The following is a 19,544-nucleotide window of genomic DNA, read 5'->3' as shown; positions in this document are numbered from 1 at the left end:
CTCAATCTGGGGTAAGCGAGTGTGTGTTTCCTCTGTACCTGTCAGTTTCTGGTATGTGAGTGTGGGATTTATTCTGTATCTGTCAGTTTCTATATCTGCGTGTTGCTTTTATTCTGTACCGGTCAGTTTCTGGTATGTGAGAGTGTGTTTTATCCTATATCTGTGAAATTTACAGATCAGAGACAGCCCCAACAGACAACAGTTTTTAACATTATAGTGGACAAATGTGATTCAAAAATATTTGGAGTAGAGACGAGCTATTAATACGTTATATAAACCATATTTGTCAGGGGTACAGTGAGTGAGTGTGGGATTTATTCTGTATCTGTCAGTCTGTGGTACAGTGAGTGAGTGTGGGATTTATTCTGTATCTGACAGTCTGTGGTACAGTGCGTGAGTGTGGGATTCACTCTGTATCTGTCATAAATGCAAGTGTTTGTTGTTGCTGTAGAAATTAAGCTTTTCAGTTACTTACGGTGGTTAACATTTACGCAGAAGAAATTGTCAGAAGCAGCCTCGTGGATAACCATCGGGAAAGTGCTGTTACTGGTGAGATCACGATTTGCTCGATGTAAACTTGACTAATAACTCTAGAGGTGATGGAAAAGAAAGCAACATTTGGGGACGTTTGAGCGAGATGAGAAAACATAATCAGCGCGAGGAGCCCGATCAGAGAGCTGGTGGGCAAGAAGCATTGAGCTCCTGTTTACTGCCCGATGCTATTTCCAAAACAACAGGGAAGAACAGTCCCTGGATCTGGGAATTTGAGGAGCACATGGAACCTGGAGGCAAATCATCCCTTCGAGCCTGTTACAAAAGGAACAGGGGGAGGCCATTCAGTCCCTGTTACATAGGAACAGTGAGCTATTCTGCCCCTCGACTCTGTTACATTAGAAACTGGAGTTGACCGTTCAACCTTGGAATCTGCTTTACAGGAATAGATGGACGCCATTCAGCCCCTCCAACCTGTTACAAATGAACAGGCAGCCATTCAATCCCTCAAGATTGTTGCATAGGTACAGGAGGTGGGCATTCAGCACCTTAGCCTTGCTATAAAGGAATTGGTGGAGGCAATGCATCGACTGGATACTGTTACACAGGAATAGAGGAAGTCATCCATCCTCTGGAACCTTTTACATCAGAATAGGAGGAGGCTATTCAGACCCTCAAGCATGTTACATAGGAACTGGAGGAGGCCATTCAGCCCCCCCCGAGAATGTTATAGGAACTGGAAGAGGCCAATAAGCCAGTCGCACATCTTATAATGCAACTGGAGGAGGCCACTCATCCCACCTAACATTACACAGGAACAGGAGGTGGCTGTTCAGCACCTAGAGTTGTTAGACAGGAACAGGATTCTTCCCCTCGAGCCTATTAGATAGGATCAAGAGTATGCCATTCAGCCCTTCCATTCTGTTACGTGGGAAGAGGAAATTCAGCCTCTCTAACATTAGAAACATGAGCAGATCACTCAGCCTTTGATTGTGTGACATGGGAACAGCAGGACGTTTTTCATTCCCTCGAACTTCTTACATTAGGAACAGGAGAAGACCACTCAGTCCCTCGGGTCTGTTACATAGGAACAGGAGTAGGCCAATTCCACCCCTCGGAACTGTTAACCAGGAACAGGAGGTGGCCATTCAGCCCCTCGAGCCTGTTACAGAGGAATTGGAAGAGTCCATTCAGCCTCTCCTGAATGTTACATAGGAACTGGGGAGGACAGTCAGCCCCTCGAGCATGTTGTATAGGAACTGGGGGAGGACATTCAGCCCCCCGAGCATGTTGTATAGGAACTGGGGGAGGACATTCAGCCCCCCGAGCACGTTAAATTAGGATCATGAGCAGGCCATTCAGCCCTTTGATCCTGTGACATGGGAGCAGGAGAGGGCCATTCAGCTCCTCGAGCCTATTACATTAGGAACTGGAGGAGGCCATTCAGCTCCTCGAGCGGATTACATTAGGAACTGGAGAGGGCCATTCAGCAACTGGAGTTAAAAAGCAATAGGATGACGCAATTATGCCCCCCGGGTCTGTCACATTAGGAATAGGAATAGGACAAGGACAATCATCCCCACGGGATTGTTTCATGGGAACAGGAGGAGGGCATTCAGCCCCTCGAACTTGTTACATAGGAACTGGAGGAGGCTATTCAGCCCCTGGAGTCTGTTACACAGGAATAGAAGTGGCTATTCAGCCCCTGGAACCTGTTACATAAGAACTAAAGGAGGCCATTCATCCCATTCTAGCCCGAAACATAGGTACAGGGGGAAGGTCAATCTGCCCCTAGAGTTTGTTACATATGGACAGGAGGAGGCCATTAACACCCTCGTGTTTATTACATTAGGAACAGGAGAAGGCCACTCAGTATCTCCAGTCTGTTAATTTAGGAACAGGAGGTGGCCATCAGCCCCCTCGGGCCTGTTACACAGGAATAGGAGGAGGCCATTCAGCACCACAAACATGTTTAATTTGGATAACCTGTCTGTGTATCCGCACACTGTGATCGGTACCGTACCTACTGTGTGTGTGAAGGAGCTGGTTGCACTGTTCCTTATGTCTCAGGTGGAGGAAACTTCACATTTGTTCCAGTTCCTTCAATTCCATGCCTGTAGGAGGAGAAGGTATCTCTGATCATTCAAGAATAGGAGAGGTAGAAAAGACTAAAGTGATGAATGTAATCGTTCAATTAATATTCATTATGAACATTCACAAAGGGAAGCCAGCGATACAAACAGTGTCAGTGTCTGACTCCACTCCAGTACTGCAGCACTCGGCTTCTGCACACCAGGTGTGTTGGGCAGATTTACAGCAATTTACTGACATCCAGACACAACCCAACCCCTGCCCTGTTTCAGGAATGGGACGACCCGATGGAGCACGGACTTTTACACAGCCAAGATTGCTGCTCTCCTCTCCCAGGGCACTAACCGTTCAACCAAAAACAAAGAGCCGCTGTTTAAAACATGTCCTTCACATTTCTCACCCGGTGCCTGCAATAGATGCTCCTTGTATAAATCCTCAGTGTCCGGCTCTGCTTCCACTGCTCGCTGTCCAATGACAACAAACACGGTGAGACTGGAACTAAAGCAGGAACGTTTACTACTGGTTTGGAGAGAGAAAGCAGCAATGATTGTCAACAGCAGATCCTTCCCATTCTGTCTCCCTTACCCGGGACACACGCTGTCCACACACAGCCCGAGAATGGCCTCTCCCTTCCCCCACTCACTCCACGCACTGAGACCAGTTCTTGCTCCACTCCGCCTGTTACACACAGACCCCGACTCCCCCTGAACTTCCCCCGGACTCAGTGCCGATCTCTGAGCCCATCTGCGGACACGCTCCCAAAGCGATGTGCTGCTGTAAGGAGGCTACTGCTCGCTGCCTTACCCCGGGGCCGCGAAGTCTCCATTCCTGGCTGTTTAAACCATCTTCTTCCGCTCACTGAGTGAATGGCGCTCACAGGCAGGGCTGGGAGCGGGGAGGGCGCATGCGCTCTTCTGCTCACTGGAAATCGACTCGAGGGGCGGGGCTTATTCGCGCATGCGCAGCTCTGCAATAATTCAGCCTTCAAAAAGCAAAGTGCACTTTTCTCGATTTACTTTTATCAGAATCTGAGCAAAGGAACTGGGCCTGGGGGGCAAGGACAGAGAATGTTTAAAGCTGGGGGCCTTGCCCCTTTGAGATACTCAATTTGGGATCATTCCGTGCAGGGATTTTTCTCTTCGTGAGCCTGTCCTCACAAAGCAATCCTGCAGAAACATCGGAGGGACGAGGGAGCAGGAGTGTTTGCTGGAACTGTGCAGGAGTTAATATCTGACAGAAACTGTCCCAGTTTAATTTAATCAGAGTGAAACATTCGGTCACTGAGAGTAATACCGAACGGCCCTGAGCTGCAAGATTAGAGAGAGTACAACAGGCAAGCGAAGGTTAAATGTGGGACCTTGTTTCTCTCACTCTCTGACACTGTCCCGCAGTGTGGGACTAATAATGTGTCTGTCTGTGGTACAATATCAGTGAGAGAGGGGACTGCATCTTCTGTCTCTTCAATGGGATCTTTCAGGATAAAACTGGACCTCACAGGTCAGTCTAGAACTGATACTGTGCATGTTTCTGTGTCTCACCGTCCTGCCTCGCACTCCCCTGTCTCTCTCTTTCTCTCTCTCTCTCAGCCCACTTTTCTCTCTCTGTCGCTTTCCCCTTTCTCTTGTACTGTCTGTGAAGGCGGGTTTCTGTTATTTCGCGTGATGTGGAAACACTTATGAGTACAACACAATAGGAGCAGGGAGGTCTTACTGCAGTTGTACAGGGCCTTGGTGAGGTCACACCTTGAATATTGTGTACAGTTTTGGTCTTCTAATCTGAGGAAGGACATTCTTGCTATTGAGGGAGTGCAGCAAAGGTTCACCAGACTGATTCCCGGGATGGCAGGGCTGACACATGAAGAAAGACTGGATAGAATAGACTTATATTCTCTGGAATTTAGAATAATGAGAGGGGATCTCATAGAAACATATAAAATTCTGACGGGATTGGACAGGTTAGATGCAGGAAGAATGTTCCCGATGTTGGGGTTGTCCAGAACCAGGGGTCACAGTCTAAGGATAAGGGGTAAGCCATTTAGGACCGAGATGAGGAGAAACTTCTTCACTCAGAGAATTGTGAACCTGTGGAATTTTCTACCACAGAAAGTTGTTGAGGCCAGTTCGTTAGATATATTCAAAAGGGAGTTAGATATGGCCCTTACGGCGAAAGGGATCAAGGGGTATGGAGAGAAAGCAGGAATGGGGTACTGAAGTTGCATGATTAGCCATGATCATATTGAATAGTGGTGCAGGCTTGAAGGGCCGAATGGCCTACTCCTGCACCTATTTTCTATGTTTCTATGATACTGTTTCTGTTTCTCTCTCTGTTGCTATACATGACGGTGTGGCACTGTTACTGCGCGTAATATGGAGACACTGATACCAAGTGTAAGACTGATAATGTGTCTGTCTCTCTCTCTTTCGGTGTGCTGTACATGAATGATTGATACTATTATTGAGCGTAATATGGAGACACAGTTAGGGAGTTTAAGACTGATTCTGTGTCTGTCTCTCTGTCGCTCTCTCTGATAGCCATCTCTGGGTGGTGAGCATGGTATGGATAGTTCACCAGTTACTGTTATATGTCCCTCATTTTCGGAGGAGAGAGAGAGACAAAGAGAGGGTGGAGGGGCGGTGAACTCATAATTTCTATTTTCACGTTAATCAAACATATTTCTGCGTGCGAACAATGTAATAACTTAGCAGCAGATATGAGTTAAGCCAGCCACTGCTGTGATTGGCTCCTGCCCCTGAATCTGGGGAACAGACACTGAGGAGCGCCGACCTCAGAGTGTTTAACACTTACTGAGCTGGGAAACTACAACTAACCCCGAGAATCGGCAGCACAGGCCGAGCGGAGAGGAAACCCTGTGCTGGGAGCTGTAAATCTGGGACAGTTTGTGCTGTGAATGTGCAGATGTGAACATTGTGTGATGAGAGTGTGTTAAAGGGGCGGCCCGGTGAGACTAATGTCACTGTGTTTGTGTGTCCGTCTCATCGCCGGATTCCAGAGTCCCTCTTGTGTAAAATTCAAAGATTTCCCTGTCACAGGATCGCCCTGCTGCCCTGCTCAGGTCTAAAGTGGGAATTAAACGTCAAGTTTGAAGTGATTTTAAATTTCAATCGAAAAACGAAGAAAATGTCCGCGATCGGGTGAGAGAGCGCGATCAGTGCAGCAATGAAACGGGTTTAAATCCAAATTGCTGCCTTCAGTTCGGAGAAAGCTTTCTCGACAACAAACATCCCGGTTCGGGACAGAAAGAGGCCAGTCTGGGAATCTGGAGGGCCCGGGTTGAATTGGAATCGGACAGTTAATGAGGAGAGAGAAACACAGAGAGGCTGGAGGGGCGGGGAGCTGACAGCAGGAATCTCCGCCCCGTCCGCTCGCTGCCTTTAAGTTGCTCTGTGCCGCCGCCTCCCGTTTCCTTTCTGACCGAGCTCTGACTGTCAGAGAGATTTTCCACAGAGTCGCGGACATGACTGACACTGCAGCCGCTGAAACGGCTCCTCCTGCCGCCGCCGCTCAAACCAAGGCTCCCAGCAAGAAGAAGAAGGCGACTCCCCGCTCCAAGCCAGCCGGCCCCACGTTGGGCGAACAGATCCTCAAGGTTGTGGCCGATGGCAGCGATCGCAAGGGGATGTCCCTGGCCGCGATAAAGAAGGCTCTGGCGGCCAAAGGCGTGGATGTGGAGAAGCGCGGGTCCCAGATCAGGTTCAGTATCAAGAGGAATGTGACAAATGGCTTCCTGGTGCAGACGAAGGGCACGGGCGCCTCGGGCTCCTTCAAAGTCGCTAAGAAGGAAAACCAGGGGAAAGTGGGAAGGAAGGTGAAGAAACCAGCAGCCAAGAAATCTCCAGCCAAGAAATCTCCGACCAAGAAACCAGCAGCCAAGAAATCTCCGGCCAAGAAACCAGCAGCCAAGAAATCTCCGGCCAAGAAAACGAACACCAAGAAGGCGCCAACAGTAAAAAAGACAGCGAAAGCTGCGGCTGGGAAGAAGACGGCAGCGGCGAAGACCAAGAGCCCCAAGAAGACCTCGGGCGCAAAGGTGAAGGTGGCCAAAAAGGTGGAAAAACCGAGGGCCAAGGCCAAATCAGCAAAACCCAAGAAAGCAGCGCTCAAAAAGTAAATAAAAAGTGCAACTTGTAAACATCTGAACCCAAAGGCTATTCTCAGAGCCACCCACACCTCTCAGAAAAGAGCTGATCCCCGAATCAAATGATCCCTGTCCCGGGGCCGGGCTCAGATTTCGGACAGAAATCATTGAATATGGAGCCAGGATCCCTGGTGACTCGCTGATATTGGCTGCACCCACCCCTCCCCCAGTGTCTGCAATAAAACACACAGAGAATGGGATGTCCGGCCTGGGCCTCACTAACTGGGGATGTGTTCAGTTCCAGTCTTAGTTCCTGCTCATTGTCATTTTCAGGGGGAGAGTCTGTGAGACGGTGATACTGGCGGAGATACCCCGCCTCACAACTCAAACCCCAAACACCACATTCTCCAAATCAGCTGGAATAAGGTGCTTGTAAACTGCTGAACCCGTCTGTGAGAGGAAATGTGGGGAGATGGAACAAGGTCTGATTGTAACGGGACTTTATTTAAAAGTAATTGTAACGGGACTTTATTTAAAAGCTTCAGGTTCCTGGAAGCTTTAAATATAAATTCCGAGTCTGTTTCGGTTCTATTGTCGGAAAACGGTTTGAAATTGGCGGCTGCAGAAAGCTGGAGGCGGAGCTGGAAGATCAGAGGTCGCTCACTGCTCTGTCTGTCAATCTTAACTCTGTCTCCTCCCCTTCCCGCCTCTCTCACTCTGCGCTTTCTCAGTCAGGTCGGCTCCGGCTCTATAAAAAGGATCCGGCAGCAATTCACTTCTCATTCAGCGGCAGTTTAACTGAAGAGTCATTATCATGTCTGGTCGAGGGAAAGGAGGCAAAGGACTGGGTAAAGGCGGAGCCAAGCGGCACCGTAAAGTGCTCCGTGATAACATCCAGGGCATCACCAAACCAGCCATCCGCCGCCTGGCTCGCCGTGGCGGTGTCAAGCGGATCTCCGGCCTGATCTACGAGGAGACCCGCGGGGTGCTGAAGGTTTTCCTGGAGAATGTGATCAGGGATGCAGTCACCTACACTGAGCACGCCAAGCGCAAGACGGTCACTGCCATGGATGTGGTGTACGCTCTGAAAAGGCAGGGCCGCACTCTCTATGGATTCGGCGGCTGAATAACTCGACCCTTTTCCCCCAAACACAACACAAAGGCTCTTCTAAGAGCCACCCACCGGTTCACAGAGAGAGCAGCGACCTGGGGATCGGAGCGTGCACAGTTGGGTTGGGAAATGGTTTCGGCTGTTTAATTAATGGAAAGAAAGGTTTGGATTTATGTAGCGCCTTTCACGACCACCGAACGTCTCAAGACATAGAAACAAAATAGGTGCAGGAGTAGAATAGACCATTCGGCCCTTCGAGCCTGCACCGCCATTCAACAAGATCACAGCTGATCACCCACTCCAGTACCTCCACTTCCCGACCCCCCTCAGCCGCAAGGACCACATCCAATGAACAAGACCAATGAAGTACTTTTGGAGTGTAGTCGCTGTAGAAATTATTAAATATTTTACAACTATTGTAAATATGAGAGATCAAAAACTCCGGCTGACAGTCACAACTACCGGGCAGGATACACAGTCCCAGACATTACAGTCTCCCCTCACAGATAATTCCTGTCATGTGAGGTTTCTGTGTGAGAATCGGTTAAAAGGGACGGCACTGGCGGAATCGATGCGGGACTTTATGTTTACAGGAAGCAGTGACCGGGGATTTATTCCCGCCCGGTACAAGACTTATCAGGGAATGGAACAGAATTCAAACCGGAATGTGGCAGAATGGGATTGGTGACTTACAATGGGGCACAATTGCCGTTATAAAGAGCGGGATTCTTAAATTGCTGGCGGGAAATTAGATTTTATTTAATCTCTGTTTGATATTCTGAAATCGGCGGGCTTTTTGAAATTGACCAACTGTCAGTTTCAGTTCAGCCAATCAGGGCCCAGTATTCCCCGCCCTTCATTTTCACTCTTGGTGCTTGGTTCAAACTTGATTGGCGGTCGGGCTGCAGCCAATCAGAGCCCCGGGGCGGACCCTCACACACTTTAAAAGGAGGCTCTGCATTTCCAGTCCGTGCATCCCAGATTGTGTTGAGATCCGTTCAGAAAATGGCCAGGACCAAGCAGACAGCGCGCAAATCCACCGGAGGGAAAGCTCCTCGCAAACAGTTGGCGACCAAAGCGGCCCGGAAGAGTGCTCCGGCAACGGGCGGAGTGAAGAAGCCTCATCGCTACAGACCCGGCACCGTGGCTCTGAGGGAGATCCGCCGCTACCAGAAATCCACCGAGCTGCTGATCCGCAAACTGCCCTTCCAGCGCCTGGTGCGGGAGATCGCTCAGGACTTCAAGACCGACCTGCGCTTCCAGAGCTCGGCCGTCATGGCCCTGCAGGAGGCCAGCGAGGCTTACCTGGTGGGGCTCTTTGAGGACACCAACCTGTGCGCCATCCACGCCAAGCGAGTCACCATCATGCCCAAAGACATCCAGTTGGCCCGCCGCATCCGCGGGGAGCGCGCCTAGACTCTCCCTGCCTCGGCTCGAAGCTTCAGCACCAAGTGCAACAACGGCTCTTTTCAGAGCCACCAAATCAGCAAAGGAAAGAGCTGCGATCTCCTGTAACCAGAGCTTCGTGTTGTTCATTAACCCATTGTAGGGACGGGCAGAGGGTGTGGGACTGATTACTGCTCGTGTGTTCATATACCAGCTCGGTTCACATGGGAGTTATTGACGATTAACTGATGAGCCCTTTAATATTTTCGGAAACTGACATCGGCTTTGCGTCGCTCTGACCCCAAGTTCCCCGGGGCAGAGCACAGATTTCCCCATTCGGTGTTGCCGGAGAATGGGGGCAGGCAGATCTGGGAAGCACTGCAATGGACCCGGGTTCTGTATGTGTACATCGCTCGCTGATGCAGTGCGGTCGAAACTGACTGGGTTAGCAGAGAAATACACAACCCGGGAATGGCCAGAGCTCCCGCGAACAAAATCAGCATTCAAACTATCTCAAACCAGACCAGAATTAAACTAGGCCCTTTTATTACTGCATTAATTCATCATCGCCGACTCTCTCGTTTTCAGACAGATTAAAGAATATTTAAAGAACCAGTGGCGGTATTTATACAATTGTTGAGTGACAACTGTAGTTCAATTATTCGCTGTTAACGGGAAGAGTGTATGTGTGAGCAGAGAACCGTAATGCAGAGACCGGGAACTGAAAACTCGCGCGTACGGATAAGGGGGTAAGCCATTTAGGACTGAGATGAGAAGCTTATTCACTCAAGAGTTGATACCCTGTGGAATTCCCAACCGCAGAGTTGTTGATGCCAGTTCGTTAGATATATTCAAGAGGGAGTTAGATGTGGCCCTTATGGCTAAAGGGATATTGAGAGAAAGCAGAAAAGGGGTACTGAGGGAATAATCAGCTATGATCTTATTGAATGGTGGTGCAGGCTCGAATGGCCTACTCCTGCACCTATTTTCTATGTTTACAGGTCTAAAACAGGTCAACCTATCGGTACATGAATTAAAGGGCTCTGACTCCATTAAGACAGTAAGCAGCCCTTTCACAGATACTGTGGGTGGCTCTGAAAAGAGCCTTTGGGTTATTAGATTAAATCTTGTCCGCTTTACTTGGTCTTGGACGAAGTGGTGGTTTTCTTGGGCAGCAGCACAGCCTGGATATTCGGCAGCACTCCGCCTTGAGCGATGGTCACCTTTCCCAGCAGCTTGTTGAGTTCCTCGTCGTTGCGGATGGCCAGCTGCAGGTGTCTGGGGATGATGCGGGTCTTCTTGTTGTCGCGGGCCGCGTTGCCGGCCAGCTCCAGGATTTCAGCGGTCAGATACTCGAGCACAGCAGCCATGTAGACCGGGGCTCCGGCACCCACACGCTCAGCGTAGTTCCCCTTTCGCAGGAGCCTGTGAACACGGCCCACAGGGAACTGCAGTCCGGCCCTGGAGGAACGAGACTTGGCCTTGGCGCGAGCTTTACCGCCGGTTTTTCCTCTTCCAGACATTTCCACGATTCACAAGTTCAGACAAAGAATGAGAAACTCCTCCCACATCTGCCCTTCTTATAGCTTCTGGAGGGATGCAGGGAGCGAACTTGTGATTGGTCGCTCTGAGGTGGATTTCATTGGTCTTTTCCGCTGACCAATCACCGTCTGTTTAGCCCGCCAATGAAAAGAGGGCGAAAATTACTGTTCGACTTCCAACGAATCTTCAATTTCAAAAACCCCGCCAATAATTTTTACAATGCGGATTATGTTAATAAATTCACCATTAGCCAAAGATTTCCAAACACTTTTTATTTCCTTTTGCCGTATTCCGTATTACCTTCAAAATTCCAGGATGTTACAATCAGGATTAAATTCGGGTTCAGTTTCATACGTTCTGTAACGGGACACATTCCAGCTCAATCTTTGTACAATTTGGGAATCACAGATCATGGATCGATCCTCCGCACAGGCGGGAGTGAGACCAGAACTGGGAGTTCTTCTGTGAAAAGAGAAGAGGGACACAGGGTTCAAACTCCCTGTTCTGGTCTCTGTAAGAACTCCCAGTCTGGGCTGTTGCACTCGGAATCTCGGATTAATAAGCGGGTTGACCCGAACTAGAATTTTTTTTATATTGTAAAGGGCTTGAGAGAGAATGAGGTGACTAAAGTCTGAGTATCACCTCCTAAAACAAGATCATAATTCATTGGCAGGCGGCCAAGGACAGTGTGTGCAGTTTACTGGGAGGGAAATTCATCAGAGAAGCTAAGGTTGAACCGGACAGTAAAACCGCTTATCTGAGAATTCAAATCTAAATCTACAGCTGGAACTTTAAATGTTGTCAAACACTTGCTCAGGAAATAACTACAGTAAATTGAGTTTAAAGGGTGATGTGTTTGTGCAGCTCTTTCAGAGACGTTGTGGGTGGCTCTTAAAAGAGCCGTTGTGTTTCTGGTTTGTTGTATCAGGACAGAGTGGAGTTTTACTTGGAGCTGGTGTACTTGGTCACCGCCTTTGTCCCTTCCGACACGGCGTGCTTGGCCAGCTCCCCGGGCAGCAGCAGGCGCACGGCGGTCTGGATCTCCCGGGAGCTGATGGTGGATCGTTTGTTGTAATGAGCCAGGCGGGAAGCCTCACCCGCGATGCGCTCAAAAATATCGTTCACAAACGAGTTCATGATGCCCATGGCCTTGGAGGAGATGCCGGTGTCGGGGTGAACCTGCTTCATCACTTTGTAGATGTAGATGGAGTAACTCTCCTTCCTCGACTTCCTGCGCTTCTTACCGCCCTTCGGTGGTGTTTTCTTGATCACTTTTTTGGCGCCTTTCTTGGCAGTAACTGATTTCTTCTCTTCAGGCATCGTCTTGTTCAATCCGACCCAGACATGACGTAAACTTAGCTCGGAGCTCGCATTATATAGGCAGCCCCACACTCCGCCCACAGCCCTATGCTAATGAGGGATGGGTGAAGGCAACAATTGTGATTGGTTCATTCGCTGCGTTGTCAATTTCTATTGTTCTGTAATTCTCTGATTGGTCTCTTTAAACATCCAATCAGATTTACTGCTCGCCACAATCTCAAATTCTTGAATTAGGTCATCAGTTACATCCCCTCCCGAGCCATATTCTGTTCTTTATCGATCGAGATGTCTACATGTTCGACAGACATTGACCGGTTTGTAACCGAGATTGCCCGAGGGTCACTTCTGGTCAGGACTTGGGAGTCCTTCTATGAGGGCAAAAGACCCTCACTGTCCTTCCGCCCTGATGCTGCCTTCCTCCCACCGTTTAATTCAACACCTTTCTTATCTGTCACTACATTAGTTGTTTCAGTGTTACCTTCACCTGGAATATGCCGTACCTTCTGTGCCGTAAAGGGCCTATTTCCCTTAGCACAGGAGGCATAAATTTCTATTAATTGATAGAGGATTTAGAGGGGAAATATCTTCACGCAGAGGGTGGCTGCGGTCTGAAACTCACTGCCTGAAAGGGAGGTAGAGGCAGAAACCCTCACCACATTTAAAACTACTTGGACGTACACTTGGAAGTGCCGTAACCTGCAGGGTTACGGACCTCGAGCTGGAAAGTGGGATTCGGCTGGATAGCCTTTTGTTGGCCGGCACGGACACGATGGGCCGAAGTGGCCTCATTCCGTGTTGTATGCTTCTATGATGAATGTCTATAATTCTGAAACTAAAAGGATATTCCGTCCATCGTGCATATGCTGATTTAAAACGTATAGACCTTGGCGAAAAATATATATCTATACCGAACAAAATGTAAATGAACTATATCAACCTCCCTGCATCCCCGTGAGGCGGTGGGTGGCACTTAGACGAGCCTTTGCTTTGTGCTTGGGGGAGAGGGTCGCGTTGAATCCATAGAAAGTGCGGCCCTGCCGTTTCAGAGTGTACACCACATCCATGGCAGTGACCGTCTTGCGCTTGGCTGCTCAGTGTAGGCCTAAACTGACCGGCTGAGGAGAGAAATACACAGCACGGAACGACCGGAGATCCCGGGAACAGAACCAGCATTCAAACTCTCAAACCAGACCAGAATTAAACTAGGCCCTTTTAATAACCGCCGACTTTCTTCATACAGCTTTCATTGATAAGATTAAATAATATTTAGGGAACCGGTTGCGCTATTTATACAATTTTTGAGTCTCTGACAACTGTAGTTTAATTATTAGCTCCTAACTAGAACAGTTTGTGTGAGCAGAAAACCATAATGCAGATACCAGGAACTCCCGCATACAGGTCTGAAATAGACCAATTTATTGGTACCTGAACTGAAGGTCTCCATTAAGACAGTAAGCAGCCCTTTCACAGATACTGTGAGTGGCTCTGAAAAGAGCCTTTGGGTTATTAGTTTATATCTTGTCTGCTTTACTTGGTCTTGGACGAAGTGGTGGTTTTCTTGGGCAGCAGCACAGCCTGGATATTAGGCAGCACCCCGCCCTGAGCGATGGTCACCTTTCCTAGTAGCTTATTGAGTTCCTCGTCGTTGCGGATGGCCAGCTGCAGGTGTCTGGGGATGATGCGGGTCTTCTTGTTGTCACGGGCCGCGTTGCCGGCCAGCTCCAGGATTTCAGCGGTCAGATACTCGAGCACAGCAGCCATGTAGACCGGGGCTCCGGCACCCACACGCTCAGCGTAGTTCCCCTTTCGCAGGAGCCTGTGAACACGGCCCACAGGGAACTGCAGTCCGGCCCGGGAGGAGCGAGACTTGGCCTTGGCCCGAGCTTTACCGCTGGTTTTTCCTCTTCCAGACATTTCCACAATCCGCAGGTTCAGACAAGGAATGAGAAACTCCTCCCATATTTGCCCTTCTTATACCTTCTGGAGGGATGCAGGGAGCAAACTTGTGATTGGTCACTCTGTCGTGGATTGCATTGGCTGTTTCCGATGACCAATCACAGTCTGTCTAGTCCACCAATGAAAGGAGGGCGGAAATTACTGGTTCCCAACAGCCAGAACCTAACGATTTTTTAAATTCAAAAATCCCGCCAAAAATTGTTAAAATTGCGGATTATGTTAGTAACTTCACCATTAGCCAAATACTTCAAAACACTTTTTGTTTCCTTTTGTCTTATTCCATGTTCCCCTTGCAAATTCCAGCCTGTTACAATCAGGATTAAATTCGGCTTCAGGTTCAAACTGTCTGAAACGGGCGGGACTCAGTCCCCACTGATTCTGTAACGGGACACAATCCAGCTCAATCTTTGTAAAAGTGAACTTCTTTTCACAGGAGCTGCTGTGGGAGTGAGACCAGAACCGAGAGTCCTTTTGTAAAAAGAGAAGAGGGACAGGGTGTTCAAACTGCCCCTGTTCCAGTCTCTAAGAACTCCCATTCTGGGTCGTTACACTGCGGGAAGTCTCGGGTTAATAAACGGACTGAGCGCAACGGAATAAAAAAACTCGTGAAAAGGGCTTGAGTGAGAATGTGACTGAAATCAGAGTTTCCCTGCCCCCCAAAAATAAATTCGTCGGTAGGCGCTGTGAATGAACGGGTCTGAGAACAAAGGGAAAGCGACCAGGGACCGTGTTTGTAGTTTATTCACTGCAGGAAATTCCAGCGACACCAAGGTCAAGCCGGTCAGTGAAGCTGCTTATGAGAATTCAAAACTAAATCTACAGCTGGAACTACAAAGGTTCTCAAACACAATTGTTCGGGAAATAATTACAGTAAATTCAGTCTAAAGGGAGATGTGATTGTGCAGCTCTTTCAATGATGTTGTGGGTGGCTCTTAAAAGAGCCGTTGTGTTTGGGATTTGTTCTGTCAGGACAACGTGGAATTTTACTTGGAGCTGGTGTATTTGGTCACCGCCTTTGTCCCTTCCGACACGGCGTGCTTGGCCAGCTCCCCGGGCAGCAGCAGGCGCACGGCGGTCTGGATCTCCCGGGAGCTGATGGTGCGGCGCTTGTTGTAATGGGCCAGGCGGGAAGCCTCACCCGCGATGCGCTCGAAAATATCGTTCACAAACGAGTTCATGATGCCCATGGCCTTGGAGGAGATGCCGGTGTCGGGGTGAACCTGCTTCATCACTTTGTAGATGTAGATAGCATAACTCTCCTTCCTCGACTTTCGGCGCTTCTTGCCGCCCTTTGGTGATGTTTTCTTGATGACTTTCTTGGCACCCTTTTTCGAAGCTGGCTTCTTTTCCTCAGGCATCGTCTTGTTCAGTCACGTAGATATGAAGGAAATTTTGTTCCGGGCTCGCATTATATAGGCAGCCTCACACTCCGCCCACAACCTTATGCTTATGAGGGATAAGTGAAGGCAATGACTGTGATTGGTTCATTGGCCACGTTGTCAATTTCCATTGTTCTCTATCTCTCTGATTGGTCTCTTTAAACATTCAATCAGATTTATTGCTCGCCACAATCTCAAATTCTTAAATTAGGTCATCAATTACATCCCCTCCTGATTTATAATCCGTTCTTTATGTTTCTATTCTGCTCTCAGGCAAAAATGGTTAATGACGGCCGGACTTATGAGGAAGGTTCATTCACGTTTTTTTCCATATATACATTCAATAATCTGAACAGCTGTGTTTGTCGATCTACATTTCTACATGTTCGAGACATTGACCGGTTTGTTACCGAGATTGCCTGAGGGTCACTTCTGATCAGGACTTGGGAGTCCTTCTATGAGGGCAAGGGACCCTCACTGTCCTTCCGCCCTGATGCTGCCTTCCTCCCATCGTTTAATTCAACACCTTTCTTATCTGTCACTGCTGTAACATGGATGTAACAGCATGGATTTATGAAGGGGAAGTCATGTTTGACAAATTTGCTGGAATTCTTTGAGGATGTCACGAACAGGGTGGATAATGGGGAAGCAGTGGATGTGGTATATTTGGACTTCCAGAACGCATTTGACAAGGTGCTACATAAAAGGTTACTGACTGCACAAGATAAAAGTTCACAGGGTTGGGGGTAATATATTAGCATGGATAGAGGATTGGCTAACAAACAGAAACCAGATAGTGGGAATAAATGGTTCATTCCCGGGTTGGCAATCAGTAACCAATGGGATGCCACAGGGATCAGTGCTAGGACCCCAACTATTTATGATCGATATTAACGACTTGGAAGAAGGGACCGAGTGTAACGCAGCCAAGTTTGCTGACGATACAAAGATGGGAGAAAAAGCAATGGGTGAGGAGGACACAAAAATTCTACAAAAGGACATAAGAGAGTGAACAAGGATTTGGCAGATGGAGTATAATATTGGAAAGTGTGAGGTCATGCTGTTTGATTTTTTTCTTCCAAAGTGCAAGTTATTACTTCAATGTTGAAAGATTGCAAGGTGCTGCAGTGCAGCGGGACCTGGGGGTACTTGTGCATGAAACACAAAAGGTTAGTATGCAGGTATAGCAAGTGATCAGGAAGGCCAATGGAATCTGGCCTTTATTGCAAAGAGGATGGAGTATAAAAGCAGGAAAGTCTTGCTATAGTTGTACAGGATATTGGTGAGGCCACACCTGGAATACTGCATGCAGTTTTGGTTTCCATATTTACAAAAGTATATACTTGCTTTGGAGGCAGTTCAGAGAAGTTTCACACGGTTGATTCCGGAATGAGGGGGTTGACTTGAGGAAAGGTTGAGTAGGTTGGGCCTCTACTTATTGGAATTCAGAAGAATGAGGTGTGATCTTATCGAAACATATAAGATTATGAGGGGGCTTAACAAGGTGGATGCAGAGAGGATGTTTCCACTGCTAGGGGAAACTAGAACGAGAGGGCTTAATCTTAGAATAAGAGGTCGCCCATTTAAAACTGAGATGAGGAGAAATTTCTTCTCTGAGGACTGTGAATCTGTGGAATTCGCTGCCTCAGAGAGCTGGGACATTGAATAAATTTAAGACAGAAACAGACAGTTTCTTAATGATAAGGGAATATGGGGCAGGGAAGTAGACCAGAGTCCATGATCGTATTAAATGGCGGAGCAGGCTCGAGGGGCCGTATGGCCTACATTTGCTCCGATTTCTTATGTTATGTTTTTAATGTTCTTATGTTCTAACTACATTAGTTTTTTCAGTATTACCTTCATCTGGAATGCCCCGTAAATGTCTATGATTTGAAGACTAAAAGGACATTCTGTCCATCGTGTATATGATGATTTAAAACACCCAACACCACAATATAGATCTTGGCAAAAAACATATCTATACAGAACAAAATGTAAATCAACTATCTCGCCCCCGTTCCCCAAATCACTGCTCTCTCTGTGAGGAGGTGGGTGGCTCTGAGAAGAGCCTTTGTGTTGTGTTTGGGGGAAAGGGTCACGTTATTCAGCCGCCGAATCCATAGAGAGTGCGGCTCTGTTTCAGAGCGTACATCACATCCATGGCAGTGACCGTCTTGCGCTTGGCGTGTTCAGTGTTGGTGACCGCATCCCTGATCACATTCTCCAGGAAAACCTTCAGCACCCCACGGTCTCCTCGTAGATCAGGCCCGAGATCCGCTTGACACGGCCACGGCGAGCCAGGAGGCGGATGGCTGGTTTGGTGATGCCCTGGATGTTATTACGGAGCACTTTGGCTCTGCCTTTACCCAGTCTTTTGCCTCCTTTACCTCCTCTCCAGTCATGATGATTCTTTACTGAAATCGCCGCTGAATGTTAATCTCTCGCCTTACCCATTGTCTGTTGAGACCACCAATGAAACGAGGGCGGAAATTACTGTCCTCAACAGTCACACCTCGAACGATTACTAATTTCAAAAACACCGCCAATAATTTTTTAAAGTGCGGATTATGTTAATAAATGCACCATTAGCCAAAGGTTTACAAACAGGTTTTACTTCCTTTTATTTTATTCCATATTTCCCTTACTAATTCCAGGCTGTTACAATCAAAATTAAATTCGCGTTCACTGTCAATCTGTCTGCAACAGATGGCAATCAATCCCCACTGATTCTGTAACAGGGCACATTCCAGCTCAAACTGTGTAAAAGTTGGGAATCACAAATCATGGATTGATCTTCCGCATAGGCGGGAGTGAGACCAGAACTGGGAGCCCTTCTGTGAAAAGGGAAGAAGGATAGAGTGTTCACACTGCTCCCGTTCTGGTCTCTGTACAAACTCCCATTCTGGGTTTTTACACTGCAGGGAGTCCCGGGTTAATAAACGGATTGACCGTAACAGGAATTGAAAAATAAACTTGTAAAGGGCTTGCGAGAGAATGACTGAAATCTGAGCCTCATTCCCTAAACAAGCTCTTAATTCCTCGGCAGGCACTGTAAATGGGAATGAGCGTCAAGGAATCGTGTTTGTAGCATGAATGGCGGGAAATTCAACAGCAGTCCTAACGTCGAACCAGACAGTGAAGCTGCTTATGAGAATTCAAAACTAAATCCACAGCTGGAACTGCAAAGGTTCCCAAACACACTTGTTCAGGAAATAATTACAGTAAATTGAGTCTAAAGGGTGATGCGCTTTAGGTCTTTCAGAGAGGATGTGGGTGGCTCTTAAAAGAGCCGTTGTGTTTCTGGTTTGTTCTCTCAGGACAGCGTGGAGTTTTACTGGGAGCTGGTGTACTTGGTCACCGCCTTTGTCCCTTCCGACATGGCGTGCTTGGCCAGCTCCCCGGGCAGCAGCAGCAGGCGCACTGTGGTCTGGATCTCACCGGAACTGATGGTGTCAGATTATAGTATGAGAGTGTGCATTTTATTCTGTAACTGTCTATCTCTGGTATATGAATGTGGCATTTAATCTGTACCTGTCAGTTACTGGTATATGATTGTTGGGGTTACTCTCTACCTCTCAGTTTCGGTTATGTGATTGTGGGTTTTAATCTGTACCTGTCACTCTCTAATATTTGAGTGTGGTGTTTATTCTGTATCCATTTGTCTCTGGTATGTTAGTGTGGGTTAATCTGCACCTATCAGCTGCTAGGTGAGTGTGGGTTTATTCTGTACCTCTCGGTTCTGGTATATGACTGTGGAGTTAATCTGTACCTGTCAGTCTCTGGTACGTGACTGTGTATTTTTTCTGTAACTGTCAGTTTATATGTGAGTGTGTATTTTATTCTATACATTTCAATTTCTGGTATGCGACTGTGGGGTTTAACCTGTACCTGTCAGTTTCTGGTATGCGAGTGTGGGTTTAATCTGTACATATCAGTTTCTGGTATATGAGTGTGGGGTTAATCTGCACCTATCAATTTCTGGTCTATTATTGTGGGCTTTAATCTGTACCTATTAGTTTCTGGTGTGTGAGTGTGGGTGATATTCTGTATCTGTCTGTTTCTGGTATGAGAGAGTGGTTTTCAGATGTACCTTTCAGTCTTTGATATGTGAAAGTGGGGATTAATCTGTACCTGTCAGTTCCTGGTAGTTGAGTGTTGGTTTTATCCCATA

At 47.9% G+C, this 19,544-nt stretch overlaps 4 protein-coding genes and 1 long non-coding RNA gene across 7 annotated transcripts in view; all 5 read right to left on the bottom strand.

The window, feature by feature from the left end:
- LOC139273483 (uncharacterized) overlaps positions 1-3,471 on the bottom strand; it is a 35,134-nt gene extending 31,663 nt beyond the window's left edge. For all 3 annotated transcript variants that reach the window (XR_011595135.1, XR_011595136.1, XR_011595134.1), the window contains exons 1-3: positions 3,388-3,471; positions 2,516-2,606; positions 476-590 (exon numbers count right to left, since the gene is read on the bottom strand). This is a non-coding gene — a long non-coding RNA (uncharacterized lncRNA). The remainder of the gene's footprint in view (positions 1-475; positions 591-2,515; positions 2,607-3,387) is intronic.
- Positions 3,472-10,327: 6,856 nt separating this feature from the next.
- On the bottom strand, positions 10,328-10,699 carry LOC139272818 (histone H2A type 2-C-like; the record flags this gene model as incomplete). The annotated part of the gene is made up of 1 exon (XM_070888931.1): positions 10,328-10,699. A coding segment is annotated over exon 1 (372 nt), but the record flags the coding sequence as incomplete, so codon positions are not given.
- Positions 10,700-11,660: 961 nt separating this feature from the next.
- On the bottom strand, positions 11,661-12,038 carry LOC139272817 (histone H2B 1.2-like). Its single transcript, XM_070888930.1, has one exon. It carries the CDS (start codon positions 12,036-12,038, stop codon positions 11,661-11,663), a length of 378 nt encoding a protein of 125 aa, XP_070745031.1.
- Positions 12,039-13,496: 1,458 nt separating this feature from the next.
- LOC139272816 (histone H2A type 2-A-like) lies at positions 13,497-13,952 on the bottom strand. Its single transcript, XM_070888929.1, has one exon. It carries the CDS (start codon positions 13,950-13,952, stop codon positions 13,566-13,568), a length of 387 nt encoding a protein of 128 aa, XP_070745030.1. The 3' UTR covers positions 13,497-13,565.
- A 1,025-nt stretch (positions 13,953-14,977) lies between these two features.
- Positions 14,978-15,352, bottom strand: LOC139272815 (histone H2B-like). Its single transcript, XM_070888927.1, has one exon. It carries the CDS (start codon positions 15,350-15,352, stop codon positions 14,978-14,980), a length of 375 nt encoding a protein of 124 aa, XP_070745028.1.
- Between the last annotated feature and the right edge of the window lie 4,192 nt (positions 15,353-19,544).

This window comes from Pristiophorus japonicus, chromosome 9, assembly GCF_044704955.1.
Source record: "Pristiophorus japonicus isolate sPriJap1 chromosome 9, sPriJap1.hap1, whole genome shotgun sequence".
NCBI lineage: Eukaryota > Metazoa > Chordata > Chondrichthyes > Pristiophoridae > Pristiophorus > Pristiophorus japonicus.
Note: the sequence above shows the minus strand (reverse complement) of the source record. Positions and strands in the feature narration are given on the sequence as shown.

Excerpts from the sequence above, each read along its gene's own strand:
- LOC139272817 (XM_070888930.1), bottom strand. The coding sequence starts at position 12,038 with ATGCCTGAAGAGAAGAAATCAGTTACTGCCAAGAAAGGCGCCAAAAAA.
- LOC139272816 (XM_070888929.1), bottom strand. The coding sequence starts at position 13,952 with ATGTCTGGAAGAGGAAAAACCAGCGGTAAAGCTCGGGCCAAGGCCAAG.
- LOC139272815 (XM_070888927.1), bottom strand. The coding sequence starts at position 15,352 with ATGCCTGAGGAAAAGAAGCCAGCTTCGAAAAAGGGTGCCAAGAAAGTC.